Source organism: Drosophila subobscura, chromosome J, assembly GCF_008121235.1.
Source record: "Drosophila subobscura isolate 14011-0131.10 chromosome J, UCBerk_Dsub_1.0, whole genome shotgun sequence".
Classification (NCBI taxonomy): domain Eukaryota; kingdom Metazoa; phylum Arthropoda; class Insecta; order Diptera; family Drosophilidae; genus Drosophila; species Drosophila subobscura.
In genome coordinates, this window is record NC_048532.1 from 7,916,534 (window position 1) to 7,931,099 (window position 14,566).

The 14,566-nt window shown below is 42.2% G+C and overlaps 3 protein-coding genes across 5 annotated transcripts; 1 reads left to right on the top strand and 2 right to left on the bottom strand.

Annotated features, from left to right (window-relative positions):
* The first annotated feature begins 212 nt into the window (after positions 1-212).
* On the top strand, positions 213-12,776 carry LOC117895206 (mucin-5AC). Of its 2 annotated transcripts, none has more exons than XM_034802694.1 (3): positions 213-505; positions 1,979-2,156; positions 11,176-12,776. In XM_034802694.1, the coding sequence occupies exons 2-3, from the start codon at positions 2,093-2,095 to the stop codon at positions 12,609-12,611; spliced, it is 1,500 nt and encodes a 499-aa protein (XP_034658585.1). In that variant the 5' UTR covers positions 213-505; positions 1,979-2,092; the 3' UTR covers positions 12,612-12,776. The 2 variants fall into 2 exon arrangements, with proteins under 2 accessions (XP_034658585.1, XP_034658586.1); XM_034802695.1 differs by lacking the exon at positions 213-505 and adding an exon at positions 1,843-1,873.
* On the bottom strand, positions 5,412-6,617 carry LOC117895220. Its single transcript, XM_034802714.1, has 3 exons — positions 6,511-6,617; positions 6,059-6,397; positions 5,412-5,598 (listed from the first exon to the last, which is right to left on the bottom strand). The coding sequence occupies exons 1-3, from the start codon at positions 6,586-6,588 to the stop codon at positions 5,440-5,442; spliced, it is 576 nt and encodes a 191-aa protein (XP_034658605.1). The 5' UTR covers positions 6,589-6,617; the 3' UTR covers positions 5,412-5,439.
* A 220-nt stretch (positions 12,777-12,996) lies between the features above and the next one.
* LOC117895217 (cytosolic Fe-S cluster assembly factor NUBP2 homolog) lies at positions 12,997-14,514 on the bottom strand. Of its 2 annotated transcripts, none has more exons than XM_034802710.1 (4): positions 14,315-14,514; positions 13,802-14,244; positions 13,477-13,737; positions 12,997-13,398 (listed from the first exon to the last, which is right to left on the bottom strand). In XM_034802710.1, exons 1-3 carry the CDS (start codon positions 14,423-14,425, stop codon positions 13,500-13,502), a joined length of 792 nt encoding a protein of 263 aa, XP_034658601.1. In that variant the 5' UTR covers positions 14,426-14,514; the 3' UTR covers positions 12,997-13,398; positions 13,477-13,499. The 2 variants fall into 2 exon arrangements, with proteins under 2 accessions (XP_034658601.1, XP_034658600.1); XM_034802709.1 differs by having other exon boundaries at positions 12,997-13,083; positions 14,315-14,513.
* Positions 14,515-14,566: the final 52 nt, after the last annotated feature.

Here is a 14,566-nt window from a genome sequence, read left to right on the forward strand (position 1 = left end):
TGGTGGTAGATCGTGACCGAAAATACAAGCCCAGCAAGAAATTACGCACTTACCAACATTTGTTTATCAAAACAAAAACAAGATCACATGCGAAAGAGAGAGAGAGATCTTTGCAGAGCGAGAGCGAAAAAGAGCGTTGGGGAATAGAGAAGATAAAGAGCGCCAGCCAAGCGATTCACAAAAACGTGACGTGCGCTCGCTCTTTTCGCATAAAGTTTTCAAAATTCGTTGGAGCCGGTTGTGTTTCTGCGCGAGCTCCCCAAAAAACCTCGTTGCGTTCGTTCAATAAACGAAATACATCATTAGACGGCAAGACGAAACAAAACAAAATACAGAGCAGAGCAGAGCAGGCCAAAGCCATAAAAAACAACGCCAAAAAAAAAAACAAACACCACACAAAAAAACATGGACAAACAAAAAGAAGGCAATTGAAGAAAAAATACATTAATACAATGACGTTTTATTTTTGGATCAGCTGGACTCTTTGCAAATAATAATTAAAAAGGTACGGGCATATAAAACCGAGTAAATCTGTACTTTGATTGTCTGTCTCTGTCCATACGTATTGTATGTGCGTAGGTACATATATAATCTGCGTAGGCCGGCGACCTAATTTCCCGATTCTATGGGAATTTTTCTTGTTTTTTAACCAATCTGCGCAATTTCTTTTTACATGGCGCGGTCGTGCAAACAAAAAGTGTGATATTTCTCATGGTTAATGGTGCGCATAACTCCACATACACCAAAGTTATTTCCTTATATGGTCTCGGATCTTAGACGGTAACCGCGTGCTGGGCGGCACATGCGCCTACACTGCAGCAGGAGCGAACACAAAAGCGCAAGCGTGTCACCCGGAAAGGGTGATGTAACCATCGAGGAGCACTACTTAGGAAAAAAAATACATACATACATAGGTCATATTACTGCCAACTGCATACCTGCCAATGCCCCCCCTCTCTCACCCTGTGTGTGTGTGTGTGTGTGTGTGTGTCTGTGTGGTGCACTCTTTTCTGCCTAATAAGGGAAAAATTGTGGCCCGATGATTGCATTCTGACGAGACATTTACGTAAAAGTTTACACATTTTGTCCGACTGCCCACAAAAAAGAAGAAAACAAAGCCAAAGAAAAAGAAATATTCGTACATGTCTGGTTTACTTTACTTAGTCCGCGTGTTGGGGAGCGTTGTGTGTGTGTGTGTGTGTGTGTCGGGTTTGGTGGTATCAAAAGAGTTATCAGGTAATCAGTTTTGGCATATGTTATGGCACTTATCGGTCGCCAAATCGAAAAGAAACGAAAAACAAATAGGCAACAATTTTGTGGGGGTACCATGTGGATACCCAACACTTTGATTTATATCAAATCAAGTAAGAGGAAAGTGAACAGTCAATTGATTTACTGGGAAATCCTATGGAAAGCAGCCGTATAAATGTGCAAACTCAAATTATGTTTTTCTGCTACTTAATTGTTGAATAGTTTTGTACTTATCAATGCCCAACGCGACATACCCGTAGATTCATGGGGAACATACTCATAGGCACAACAATAAGAATGGTGGGAAAGGCGTGTGTAGTTTGGAACCAGAATGTGCTCGACACTCAACGCGTTCACAACAAATAGAATATTAGAAGATTCGGAAGCGTCTGCAAGTGGAAGTGAAATAAAACAATTGTATGTATGCATGCCTGGAGCATGACTAATTTCGCGTCTTGGTGGCTTCTTTTCGCTTCAAATCTCAAAAAGTGCAGTGCACACACATACACAAATGATAAGATAAGGGGAGAACGAATCTCAGCCAGAATAAGTGCTAAAACGCAGTGAAAATTTGCATGCAGTTGCTATCGAGCAGTGGGCCCTGCTGGTTGTGTTTTTTGTGGTACCATTTGGAACATTGATGGCAACAGCTAGCGCTTAAATTTAAAACTAAAGCTAAACTAACCAACTAATTAATTTCTTCTTTATTCGTTTTATTTATTTTCAGAGTTTCAGTGTTTTTTAAACGAAAGCAACTATCGAAAAACAAACAATCAAAAAGTTATTGCAAACACACAAATCATCCAATATCCGATTTACTTAATAATTGTTCGCGTGTGAAATGGCCAAGTTATCCAATTTTATTATTTGTTGCTTCCTCATGTGCGGAATATCTGGATTATTAGGTGAGTGAATAATGCTCAAAATAGTCCATACAAAATGGATAATGAATAAAAAAAGCACATAAGCACAGGGAATTAATGAACGTGATTCATGCGGTTCAGTTCAAGTGGTTTTCAATACATTTCATTTTGTTTTACGCGGGCGCGTTTGGGGCGCGTTTGGGCGAGTCTCAGGCTTATCAATGTGAATGTTACTGAGATGATTTACAATCCATGGACAAGACCTCCTTGCTTCATTAGCTTGGATCCCCACTAGACTGTCGCTTAGTTTTATCCATAAGCTTGCCAGCACACTGGAATATGTAGATCCAATACATTAGAGAGGGATACAGACCCAACATGCTGCTAAGCATCTTCTTAGATGCATCAAACGCAGTGGTGGCGCCACCACATTGGGTCATGCCCATGTCCGTTTGCCATCCAGTGGATCCAGTGGGCCGATCTAGTACGTCACAGCAGCAGCATCATGTGGCTATATATAGACCATCCATTGAGTGAGGTGGGATCTTATGACGCGTCTAAAACTATTTCCATTTGGCTTTTCGCCATTTTATCTGGCTCCCCCGCTCTTCTCAGCATACCACACTCTTCGCTCGCCATCGAATCATGTTGCGTCATGCAACCGTTTATATATACAACCCGGGTATATACAACCAAATGAAGATCAGCTCTGGTGTGTCCCTGCCATCGATAATATGATTCTACTCTTAGAAAGAGTGTAAGATATAGGTTTATTTAGTAAATCAACTGAATGCTGATCGCTACCCAATTCGTTTTTTGTGCCAATTGTGGAGAGAGGAGCTCCATTCCATTTTAGATCGTTGAATCATAAACTAATCTGCATAGCGGGGGTATCTGATAGTCGAAATATCGTTTCTGGAGAGCTTTGTATTTCTTTTGCTTTGCTGTTTTGGTTCTTTCTGTTTTGGTTTTTGATTTTGTTTTGTTTTGTTTTGTTTTCGAAATTTCATTGATAATTCAAAAAGGCGCGTAGAACTTTGTATGCGTATTTTCGGTTGTATTTTTGGCTGTATTATTTATGTGCATATATTTTGTTTTCTTCTTTCTTTTTGTTCATTTCTTTTTGTTTATATTTTTCTAGTTGTTGCGCTGTTGTTTGGGTTTTCGTTTGTTTTTCTATGAACCGGAATGGCCTTGATCGACGCAGCGAAGGGCCCAAGGGGAAGGCTAAATGTTTGGATAACCTGTGCGTGGGAGCGGCCAGATTAAATGGGTCAAGAAAGGGAAAGTTTAAACAGTTTTTGTATACAGATAGAACTATAAAGAATTTGAAATACAAGATTAGGATACAAAAGAATGTCTCTTAAGGTTAGAAAATAAATTAAGAAAGTTTAAAGAGTGTAAAAAGGGAAGAAGCAGAAAGAATCCAACAAGGGCAAAGCTAAAAGGGAAAACCTTATAAGTACCTTTTCCATAGGAAAATCTTTATCGCTCACGAGTAGAAACAATTAAAAGTCCAACAACCAGCAGCAGTGCCTTGCCCAAGCAGTCTCGCTCCCAGATCCCCCTCGTATATCACTTGGAAAACCTTCACACATTTCCCCACACACCACAGAACTCCATCAATGATTTGTATCTGCAGGAGAACATGTGTTTTAATCTACCAGAAGAATCGAATGAACTTAACCTTGGAGTGCTGGAGTGGAGTCTTGATTTTTTATGGTAGAGGAAGGAACAGAAGTGCAAACACAAAACGAAGCGCACAACACACAACACTTTTATTTCGGAATTCCATCTTAATCTTGTGGAATTCTTATCAAAAGTGTTGCGAACGGGTGACACAACGACAGATACAGATACGGATACGGATACAGCCACACGGCCACAGATACAGCCGCAGATAGTTTGTCGTGCATACAACACAAACATTTCTATTACGTATCAAGTACAAACCAACTCGCTCTCTCCCTCTAGTACATCCAGTTGTTGTGGCCTGGCAGTGCCAGTGTTTGCCAAATAAATTCCATCCAGATGAATACCTGCGATAAAAGTGAACTTCGGCATGGCGACCAACACGATGGGGGCTGAAGCAGAGCTAAACGAGTATATAATATCCACTCTCTCTCTCTCTCTCTCTCACTTTGTGAGTGCTCCCCCAATAGGGTCTGCCCTGCGCCCTTTCTGGCTTTTTATGACCCCAAAAAAACAGTTTTCCATTACCGAAATGAAATCGAGAACTATTTCAGCCTGCATTCTCGAGGCAAAAGGCATGTGCTGCTGTCGGCCCCTTGTGACTAACCCACTAAGTGAGCTATTTCGCTGTTCCCGTCTTAGTTGTTGCTAGGTTGGGTTGTTCCCTTTCTGGCGTCCTGGTCTTATGTCACCACCTTTACTCCCTCTCCATGGTGACCTTTGTTGTGGCCTTTATGCTAATGGCATTGACCCACAAACAAACAAAAGGTAGGGATACCTCCCCACAAACATGGCCAAAAGCAATAGAAAACCCCTTTTGTATTTTTTTTTTGCACCTTCCTCAAATACTAATGACGAATTCGTTCGATAAGAAACTCGCCGCCATAATTCAATGAATCAAGTTTTTCGCATTGAACTTTATACTACGTTACGCAGAATTTATCTGAAGCAAACTCACGAAAGTATCTCAAAATCGCAGAGCATGACAAGCAGAAAGCGACGACGACGAAAGAAAGCTGCGGAATGGCATGTGCTCCGAGGGATCTTTTATGTTCTTTTATTTCTCGGCTAAATCTCTTTTCTTGTGGGCAGCAGCAGCAGCAGCAGCGGCGTCGCAGGCTCACGTCATTTCTTAATTTGATTGCCGAGGTTCGGGTCCGGCGGAACCCCATGCCTTAGCGCTTAATCTATTATTTTTGTGCACTCGCATTATCAAAACAACAACAAGTCCGAGACTGACTGCTTACAATAAATACGAAATGCGAAAAAGCTGAGAAAGAGTTGAAAGAGCCCAACACAGACGAGCAGATGCACTCTCCCTCTCTCTCGCTCTCGTCCAAATGGGGGCAAAGTCCACATACCGCTGCCATGAATCACTGGATTACGATTACACACAAACACACACACACACACGTGCAACATTTGAAAGTTATTGAGGTGAAATTTCAAGGGCATTGTAATATCTGAAGCCTGAAGACTGATAAAAGTTCCCCATAGATTTATTATTTATTTTCGCCTTTTCGACACGCCTTTGGATAATACACATACCAAAGCTATTAGTCACCCAAGCTACATATACAAAGCCCCTAAGTTAGTCATGGATTTTGCTTGGGATTTGCTCTTTATTGAACTTCTAGGATCGCCTCATTACCTCGGCATCCACACTGGCCCTAATCAGTGTGATATTCTTGCCCAAATTGAACACCAGTTTCGTGTTGAACTTCATGTCCGGCATGTAGGCTGGAAAGTGATCCGGATTGAGGGCAAAATGTGTGGACGTATAGTTGACATTCTGTGGAATTCGAAATTGGTATCGGAAAAACTCGTTAGCGTTAACTCATTGCGCAACTTCGACAGAAAACAAATTGAAAATAATATTTAGAAATCGATTTGGGTTGGCCTCAACTCTCCTCTCATCACCTCACTTCATTCCAGTTTGCAACTGCTCTATTTTCGGCGAATACGCATTTTGATGTGTTTCTATATGCGATCTTATTTATATCTGCTTTTTAATGATTGCCGTGTGTGAATTTTTGAACAATAATTTAGCTGCTACCGAGTATAGCCGCGTCGGCTTGTTTATTTTCCAGCATATTTCGGGAAAATTCTTGGCCTTTTTGGAGGATTTGTGTATATAAAAATTGTTTGGCTATGTCATGGTCGGAAGTTTCTGATTTTGAATATTTTTTGCACTAAAAACCAACAGAAATGCAGTGCAAGTTCAGGGATGAAATGAAAGCTTTCAAACTTACCGCCAACATTGGACAGGATTTGGGATAGTTGCCCGATTGCAGCAGCTTGCCGAGAACAGCATTCAGAATGCGATTCTTGCTGCGAAATTCAAACAGACGACAGCCATCCACGCGCACCCTGAGCAGGTTTACGACAGTTCGATCCTTGGAGCTGCCACTTAGCTGTCCCACGCTCAGCTCCACCCACATCTTGGACACGGGTCGATTGAGCAGGAGTCGAGTGTTCAAGAAGTTACCCTGCCGCTTGGGCAGCTCCACGATCAAGCAGTGAAAGGCGGCCGTTGTGGCCAGGTCAATGGCCGTGCAGTTGATGGCGCGCCAACGTATCTCAAAGTCTCGCTATAAGTAGGCGAAAGAACAGGCGTGATACACATAAGAACATATAAACATACAAACAGCACGAGTAGTAGGTATATATGCGAATCTATAAAGTGGGGACATCTGTTACATACTGTGGCCAGTAGGGGCTCGAAGAGAACGGCAACCACCGCCGAGAACACAAATAATCCCAGCAGAAAGGCGTCAGTCATGATACTGAATGCTTGTGGGGGGACACATTTGTGGGGCCCCCAAAACAGTAATTATTAAACCATAATTATTGCCATTATTATTATTTTGTATACAAAATAAAACAAATTGAATATCAGCGCGCACATCTGTTCCGCCGTTGCGTTGGGCAGGAGGGAGGATGGGGAGGAGTGGAGCCATTAATCAGACATTTTACGCTTTAGCGTATAACTTAATTGTAATTGTGCAATTTGTATAAAATAATACAAAATAATCAGCAGTGCCATACACCCCCCCGAAGTACCCCCCACACACGCTCTAACCCAATTAAAGTCAAGGCACGTACATTCGTACACACGTTAATTTCACACTTTTTGGGACTAGGTTATATTGGTTTTTATTGGGATATTCAAAGAACTCTTTTAGCTACCCTTTTTGGTAGCATTTTTGCAGCATAAAACCACAGCAATGACCCCCAGAAAGGGCAACCAAATTAAGTTGTTGGCAACAGTTGTGTGTGCCCCCCAATCATTAGTTGATTTCCAAGGCCTGCCTTTTTTTTGCACGCATCTGTTAGACTGCGAATTTGCACTTATAATTAATGATGTGCTGTTCTATTCTGTTACCCTAAGTATGTACGAACAGTGTGTGACGGCTACCCACTACTATAATTGATCTATAATTAAGATAAGGTTTACCATGCCTGTCGCCGCAGGCTTAAGCGAACAAAATGAAACAAAAAGAAAGCTCTCCTCGGGCATGCGCAAAATGTTTTGTTTACGCAATTCCAGCGAATTGGCAGAGCACTCATAAATTCTACGCCATAACAGAAAGCCAGAAACAATATTAACCAAAGGAAAAGAGCGTTAATGTTGCCCGCGCTAATGTTAATGTTAATGCTTAGCGTGAAGTGGTGGACAATCATCATTGTATTATGGTTGGAATCATGGAGCTATCATGGGTTCTATGTCTGCCCACTTAATTGACCGGCTATGCGGAAAGAGATCGAAGCGCCTTTTGGAGTGCGCGACAGTACATACAATACATACATAAATACATATCTGTACATATGTATGTATATATTTTAAATCGCATAAATCACGCTTACTTACGGCGACACATGAAGATTGATAGCCTTTTGTGTTTAGTTCAGTTGGTTAAACGATAGTATTTAGAATACATTTTGCGAAAACTATAAAAACTGATTACTGCTTCGGCTTTTGGGTCACATTTTTATGGGCATGTCATTGAAACTTAAATCACTCTAAATCACTGTCATAGTTCATTGATCAGTGGCTGTTTCAGTGGCACTGGCAGTGGCAGTGGCGTCACCTGTAATTATTTGCATGTAGAGTTAAGTCATTGCTCGGGATATGCTCTATGAAAGTAAATTGCAGTTTGGAAAACACGTTTTTGGCGTTTAAAAATTTGCAAATGAAATTAACTCGCAGCCTCAGAACCGCCAATTCTGGACAGCAAGAGAAAGAAGATGGAAATCCCTGACATTTCAAACATTAATTCCCATTCAGTCATTCAGTGATCACTAATTGCTGCCGCATTACTGTTGTTAAATCACAGTTTAGCAAGTAATTCCCTTCATGGTCACAGTTTTATGACCCGCCTAATGCCCATACCATGCTGAGTGTCTATCTGCTGCCCCATCAAATGTGATAAAATTGTACACAAATATGATAATTCGCCGCAAACAAAATGCGACAATTCCACAATGGTTCAGCGTGATTGCCAAATGGGAAACACACGAAATTTCAACAGAATCAAAAGTTGGACATTTGTCTCTAATTACTCCATCAACTGAAAGAAAAAAAAACAAAAAAAACCTTTAACGTCTGGGGATGTAATGGCTATTTTCAGACAGGTACGCCCCTGTCCCTCTCTCTCTCTCTCTCTCTCTCCGACAGAAAGGTCTGACGACCTTTAAGATATGAAATTGACATAAACGACGACCTCCTCCACTTGTTTTTGTTTTTTTTTTTTCGAGTACTGTCGTGTAATGTTTGTTTTGTGTGTGTTTTGTGATTTTTCCAAGCGCTGTGTTTAAGTAACTTTGCATGTCAACGGTGCCGGCGCTGACAGGCAGCGTGTCAAAAAAAATATTAACCGCCTGCTAATTGTACTGGAATTTATTTTTGCGCTTTTGAGATACGCCGCGATGGCGCGTCAGTCAGAGAGTATCTGGTTTATGTGTGTGGTGCTTCTCCTCGCTCCCTGAATTGCATTTTTGCATGCCAACCTTCGACTGTAGATCAATCAAAAAGAAATATGGATCGCCTGAGCGACTGTGTTGCTTCAAGATCTGTTGTATCTGGTTGTATCTGTGACTGTGAGGTGACGTAAGTGACTGGTCGCACTTCTGCTGGTCTCTGTCTGTGTCTCTGATCCCCTATAATCATCATAATCATCTGAGATCTCACTGCTAATGAGTGCCGACCCATTTATGAGGCGGATATATGCTTAGGTAATTTGCATTCAATTTGTATCTACACTGTAGTAACCTTTGGAACCGTTCGAGCCATGGAACTCTCCTCCTCCTCCTCCTCCTTCTCTCTTCATACATACATATACATACATATATATTTTTTTGTATTCTTTACTTTTTGCTGACTGACCCAAAAGGCGATAAAAAGAATTACTATACCATACAATACGCTTGGGTCAATAAACCCCCAAGAGGCAGTGCAAAAACCACGAAAAATATAATGAATATCTAGAGAAAAAAGAAAGCAATAATCATGCGCCACATCAAGTTTATTGTCTAGCGAAGCATTTAAATATAATTTTGGGAAAATTGTTCTACCCTCCCCAAAAGACTAGATTCAGAATGAAATTGTTTTCTCGTACATATTTTCGTGTTGTTTATTCGTAATTTTTCTGCAGCTAAAAGTTTATGCCAAGGGAAACATATTTGTTGCAAGCTTGGATTCCATGATATTCAGTGATCTTTTGAAATTTGTTCTGTCATAGAAAATTTACTATTTTCTATTATTTTTAGCAAATGCAAACTGTGTTTTCGTGGGACGAGTGTTGCGAATATTTTTACTTTTAATTTTCGTTCAGGTGTCGTTTGCAAGTGCTTGCATTATTTTATCATTATTATTTCTCACATGTCTGCTGATGGTAATTCCAAACAGAACTAGCGCTTTGATCATTTGTGGTGTGTGCCCTTCTATGCGCTTCTCCATCAGAAAAAAAAAAACGTGTGGCACGCACACATCGAAAATAATTGCCCCCACCCGAGCGCAGTTCGGCGCAGCGTCTGGTGCCTGTCATAAAGATCGCTTTAACCTGATACCCAAAGAATCGAAACAAACCAGCGACAACTACAACAACTTATATCTATTTTAAATTACGTTCAATTAAATGCTGCGCTGCGCTGCGCTTCACCTACAAAGTCTTTGACAGTGACGTCAATATCGAAAATATTCGTAGTACTCTCTCTCTCTCTCTCTCTCTGTGTAACCTTCGTGTTCATTGATCATTGATCGCACGAGGGGCGGGGCAAGGAAGGGGTAGTCTGTGGCTGTAACTTTTTGAATGGAAATTTTGTAATATGTACAAATTGAAGCTATCCCGAAAACAAATTGACTCAATCGATCCAGAAATGAAATCGTTCAGTTTTTCTTTTGTTTTGCTTTGCAATTGTTTTTCCGTCTTGCCCTAAAAACTTTTATCGCTTTTTTATCTGCTCTCCACTCCTCTCTCCCCTTACTAATTCAATGATAAAATGTCAAAAATCAATAACAATAAATAAATGATAAACGAGATTGTCACTCGCGCACTTTGTATTCCCTCAAAAATAAATTTCATTTCGTTTTTCTTTTCTTTTTTCGTATCACTTTGTTTTGTTTTGTTTTGATTTGATTTGCTTTGATTGTGTGTGTTTTCTGGCTTTCTTTGGCGAGCGAGAAACCCTCGCCTAATCAAATTGCAATTTTTATAAATTTACCTCCAGATTTATTGAATAATTCAGTGACCATCAAAGAATGTTTGCTGTGTGTGCCAGAGTCTGGAATTCGCGATGCTAATATTGAACTTGAAGGGCATTCGAATCAGTTGCGGAATTCTGTGGTCTGTGGTGAGGAAATGTATTTCCCAACACCAAGGAAACAATTTCAACAATTTAATATGAAAATCTGTTTATTATAATTATGCGATCGATGGCCATCAGATGCATTTTATATTCTCGTTTATTTCATTTTTGTACGCCATTTTTCTCTAAGTTAATAGTCGATGATCAGAAAATTAAATGACGAGCGAGCGATAGGAAAAAACCAAAATGTTCTGTAGAAAATTCTTGTTATATTTCTTCAAAAATTCCAAACTCCGCTAGATACCCATTAACAGTCCCCTAGAATGTATAATGAAAGCCACCAACTACGTGTTGCTGCATTGATTTCCTCCCCACAAACAAAATGAAATTTACTTTGGCAGCATTTCCCCTGCCAGCCCAGCCATCGTCGTTTGTTGTTAGCAAAACATTTCAGCATTGTCAAAATAACTACAAGCGAGCCAGATACGAGCCAGATATTAATAGACTAATCCAACAATATGTGCACACGGTATATTCACACCTTTCTCTCTTCGTTTTGCAGCCAAACCCATTCTGGACAATGATATTATACCGCAGACGAGCAAGTGCCAGAGCTGTCCGGAGAACAGACCGGAATGCGAGCCGGATCAGGTGCTCGTTGAGGTGATGCATGGCACCGGGGAGCCAGGCAGCTGTTGCTCCCACTACAAATGTGTCGGCGAAATGCCAGTCTGTGATCGCGCGATCGCACCCATTCGATACTATCCGAATGCGTGCATTGAGTGCACGACTTGCTCCATCTGCCAGTCCATTTGCCCGCTGATTGAGTCGGAGTCGGAGCAGTTGTTGAACTGCTTGACCTACAATGATGAGCTCAAGATGAAGGGTGATATCTGGATGGAGAACGACGGCTGCACCAGATGCGAGTGCGATCAGCAGAGTGAGCGATCCTGCAAGTCCATACAATGCCTGGAGCCGGACTGCGAGAATCCCGTTCAAAAAGAGGGCGTCTGCTGTCCAGTCTGTCCCTCCGAAGAGGAAGTGGTCGTACCCTCCATGGGGGGCACCACCAGCGGCCCACACCTGTGGCTGAATGTCAGCACCACGGAGACGATCGAAGATCCTACAATGGACATGATTGATCCCTCCACCCCAATGCCAGACGAAGCCAGTGATTCCAGCAGCACCACAACAGCCACTAGTTCAGTTTCCTCAACCGAAAACGAGCCAAGTGTTGTTCCATTAGGCTCCAGCACAACGATCAATAGTCCCTCCAGCACTACGACCTATGGCCCATCCAGCACTACGACCTATAGCCCAGCCAGCACTACGACCTATAGCCCAGCCAGCTCCACGGAGAACTACAGTTCCACAGCCAGCGAGGGCCCCGAAGTTCCACCCAACTTTGATGGGTATTCAACTTTGGATTCCACTTCCACAAAGCCCAGCATCGATCTCATTGAAAGCTCTACCACGCCCGATGGGGACGGACCCACAGACATCTTTGAAAGCTCATCGGATGCCTCCTCTACAGAGACATATCGCCACGAATATTCAATTCAATATTCAATTGAGTTCAATAAAGAGACCACCGCTGGGCAGATGACCGCTGAGATTAGCACAGAGGAGATCACATCCACTGAAGATGCGCTGCCAAAGGCTAGCGATAATCCCAGCACCTCGGACACACCCGCAGAGCTACCCCTGTCGACCAGCTCGGAAAATAGGCCGCCTCGCACAGTCTATAACGGCGACGAGGTTGTGTCCTTGAGGAAGGATGGTATTGGACGTTACATTTGGCCTGTTTCTGTTGTCATTTTTGTGTTTGTTTTGTTAATTTTTGCCACCATTTACTGTGTCAAGAAGCAAAGGAACGGCAAGGAGGTAAACCCGGCCTACCATGTGGTCTCGCAGAACAATCCACAGACTATCGTGACCACGGGGCAGCCACTGCTGCCTCCCATTGGGGGTGAGGCGATAAAAGAAGTGAAGAATTGAAGCATTAGCATTGCGGTTCCTTTATCATCCTCCCTGCAGACTGATTTTTGATCTTAACATCTGGATGTCCAAACCATCTAGAACAAATTAAACCAAAATAGTGGAAGAAGTCTGCATGGCTACAGAAGTGATACTACATAAACGAAAAGAAAAGCATTTTCCGTCGCAAGAAGCGATGGTGAAACCAGTCGGATAGACTGACAGAACCGAAATGAATTGAGCGGAGGTATACCAACACCAGCGGTTCCAGTATTTGTAGGAGAAAAATGCTCCGTCATTTGTATTACTATCAGAGCGTTGTTGGAAAAGTCTGCAAAGGTTATTAACTTTCATATATATTTAGAAACAAACTTATGCATATACGATCTAAGCTCAAATTCAACAATTTAGAATTTAGTTTAAGGTTCCATTAAGACAGTTGACGTTATCTTGTAATAACTCTTAGATAGCTCAAAGACAACATAGAAAAAAACTGCAAGAAAACGAAAAGGAAATCGAAGATTGGATTAAGTATTAAACAAACAAAAAGGCACCTACATACATACGTATATGTACGCCTTTTGGACACAGTTACTCTCACTCATAAATTATATATATATACATTTAAAACATACATAAATACATACAAAAAGTGAGCCTCGGATATGCAAAGCCATACCCCACTGGGCACATGGGGATTGATCCTTCCAAAAGGCTCAGTGCGACTCGGTTTGCTAATCGAACAGTTTCGCAATCCTGACTCGCAAACGACATTGACTGGCATTCCCTTTTATCATTTCATTTTATTCTTACACAAATTTAGTCATTAAAACGCGAAAAAGAAAATAATGAAAAAAATAAAAACCAAAGTAAATGAAAAACTTACCAACAATCTAAGCACTATTTAATCTATGGACCACCGGCTGCTGTTAGTGCATCCAAATGCTGAACTAATCCCCTCAGCACTTGGGCCGTTGTCGAATCGGGCAGCTCGTCCAGCACAGAGGCTGTCGAGCCTGCCAGCACGCCCACGCGTGGATCTATCGGCAGGGTGCCGAGGTGTGGAATCTGGGCATGATTTGCCAGCTCAACGCCGCCGTTCGACGAGAAGATATTGGTGCAGTTGGTGCAATTGGGGCACACAAAGCTGTGCAAAGCAAACGAGAGGGTTAAAGAAATGGCAGCAAAGGTGACGCCGGCCAAACACTCACCCACTCATGTTCTCGACTATGCCCAGCAGCCGTATGCCCGTCTTCTTGCAAAAGGTAATCTCTTTGCGTACATCATCCAGGGCCACGCCCTGTGGCGTTGTTACAATAATGGCGCCATTGCAGGGCACTTCACGCATGCACTCCATGACGGTGATGTGCTCGTCGGAGGTGCCGGGCGGCGTGTCAATAATCAAATAGTCCAGTTCCTCCCACTTGACATCGGTGAGGAATTGGCGTATCATCATGGTTTTCTTCGGACCACGCCAAATAACGGGATCCGTGCGACTCTTCAACAGAAATCCAATTGACATTACGGCCAGAGTTTTGCTCTCATCCGTGTAAATGGGCACCCAGCCTTCGTCGCACTGATAGATATCGCTGCCCTCGAGGCCCAGCAAAAAGGGAACACTGGGTCCGCACAGATCTATGTCCAGCAGGCCCACCTATAAAGAAAATTTAACAATTACGCATGCATGCTATGTTTTGTGGTGAAATAGTTGGCCTGGCACTTGCCTTGTGTCGCGCGTGGCGCAGTGCCAGCGCCAGTTGTGTGCTAACAGTAGACTTGCCCACGCCACCCTTTCCAGAGAGCACTATTATCACGTTTTTAACTTTTTCCAACATGATTCTGTCTTATTTCAAGCGTTAAAATTGAAAACAAATTGTAGAAATTGCAGAAATGGTGATTCGTCAACAAGTGCCTGTGCCATCAGCTGTTTGCCGAATATCGGCAGTCTGGCAACACTGGCTTATCACTTACACGTA

Coding starts and splice junctions, on each gene's coding strand:
- LOC117895206 (XM_034802694.1), top strand. CDS start 2,093: ATGGCCAAGTTATCCAATTTTATTATTTGTTGCTTCCTCATGTGCGGA. Junction 2,157..11,175: donor CGGAATATCTGGATTATTAG/GTGAGTGAATAA, acceptor TTCGTTTTGCAG/CCAAACCCATTCTGGACAAT.
- LOC117895220 (XM_034802714.1), bottom strand. CDS start 6,588: ATGACTGACGCCTTTCTGCTGGGATTATTTGTGTTCTCGGCGGTGGTT. Junction 6,398..6,510: donor TCGAGCCCCTACTGGCCACA/GTATGTAACAGA, acceptor GCCTACTTATAG/CGAGACTTTGAGATACGTTG. Junction 5,599..6,058: donor AATCCTGTCCAATGTTGGCG/GTAAGTTTGAAA, acceptor CGAATTCCACAG/AATGTCAACTATACGTCCAC.
- LOC117895217 (XM_034802710.1), bottom strand. CDS start 14,425: ATGTTGGAAAAAGTTAAAAACGTGATAATAGTGCTCTCTGGAAAGGGT. Junction 14,245..14,314: donor TGCGCCACGCGCGACACAAG/GCAAGTGCCAGG, acceptor TTTTCTTTATAG/GTGGGCCTGCTGGACATAGA. Junction 13,738..13,801: donor ATAGTCGAGAACATGAGTGG/GTGAGTGTTTGG, acceptor TGCTTTGCACAG/CTTTGTGTGCCCCAATTGCA.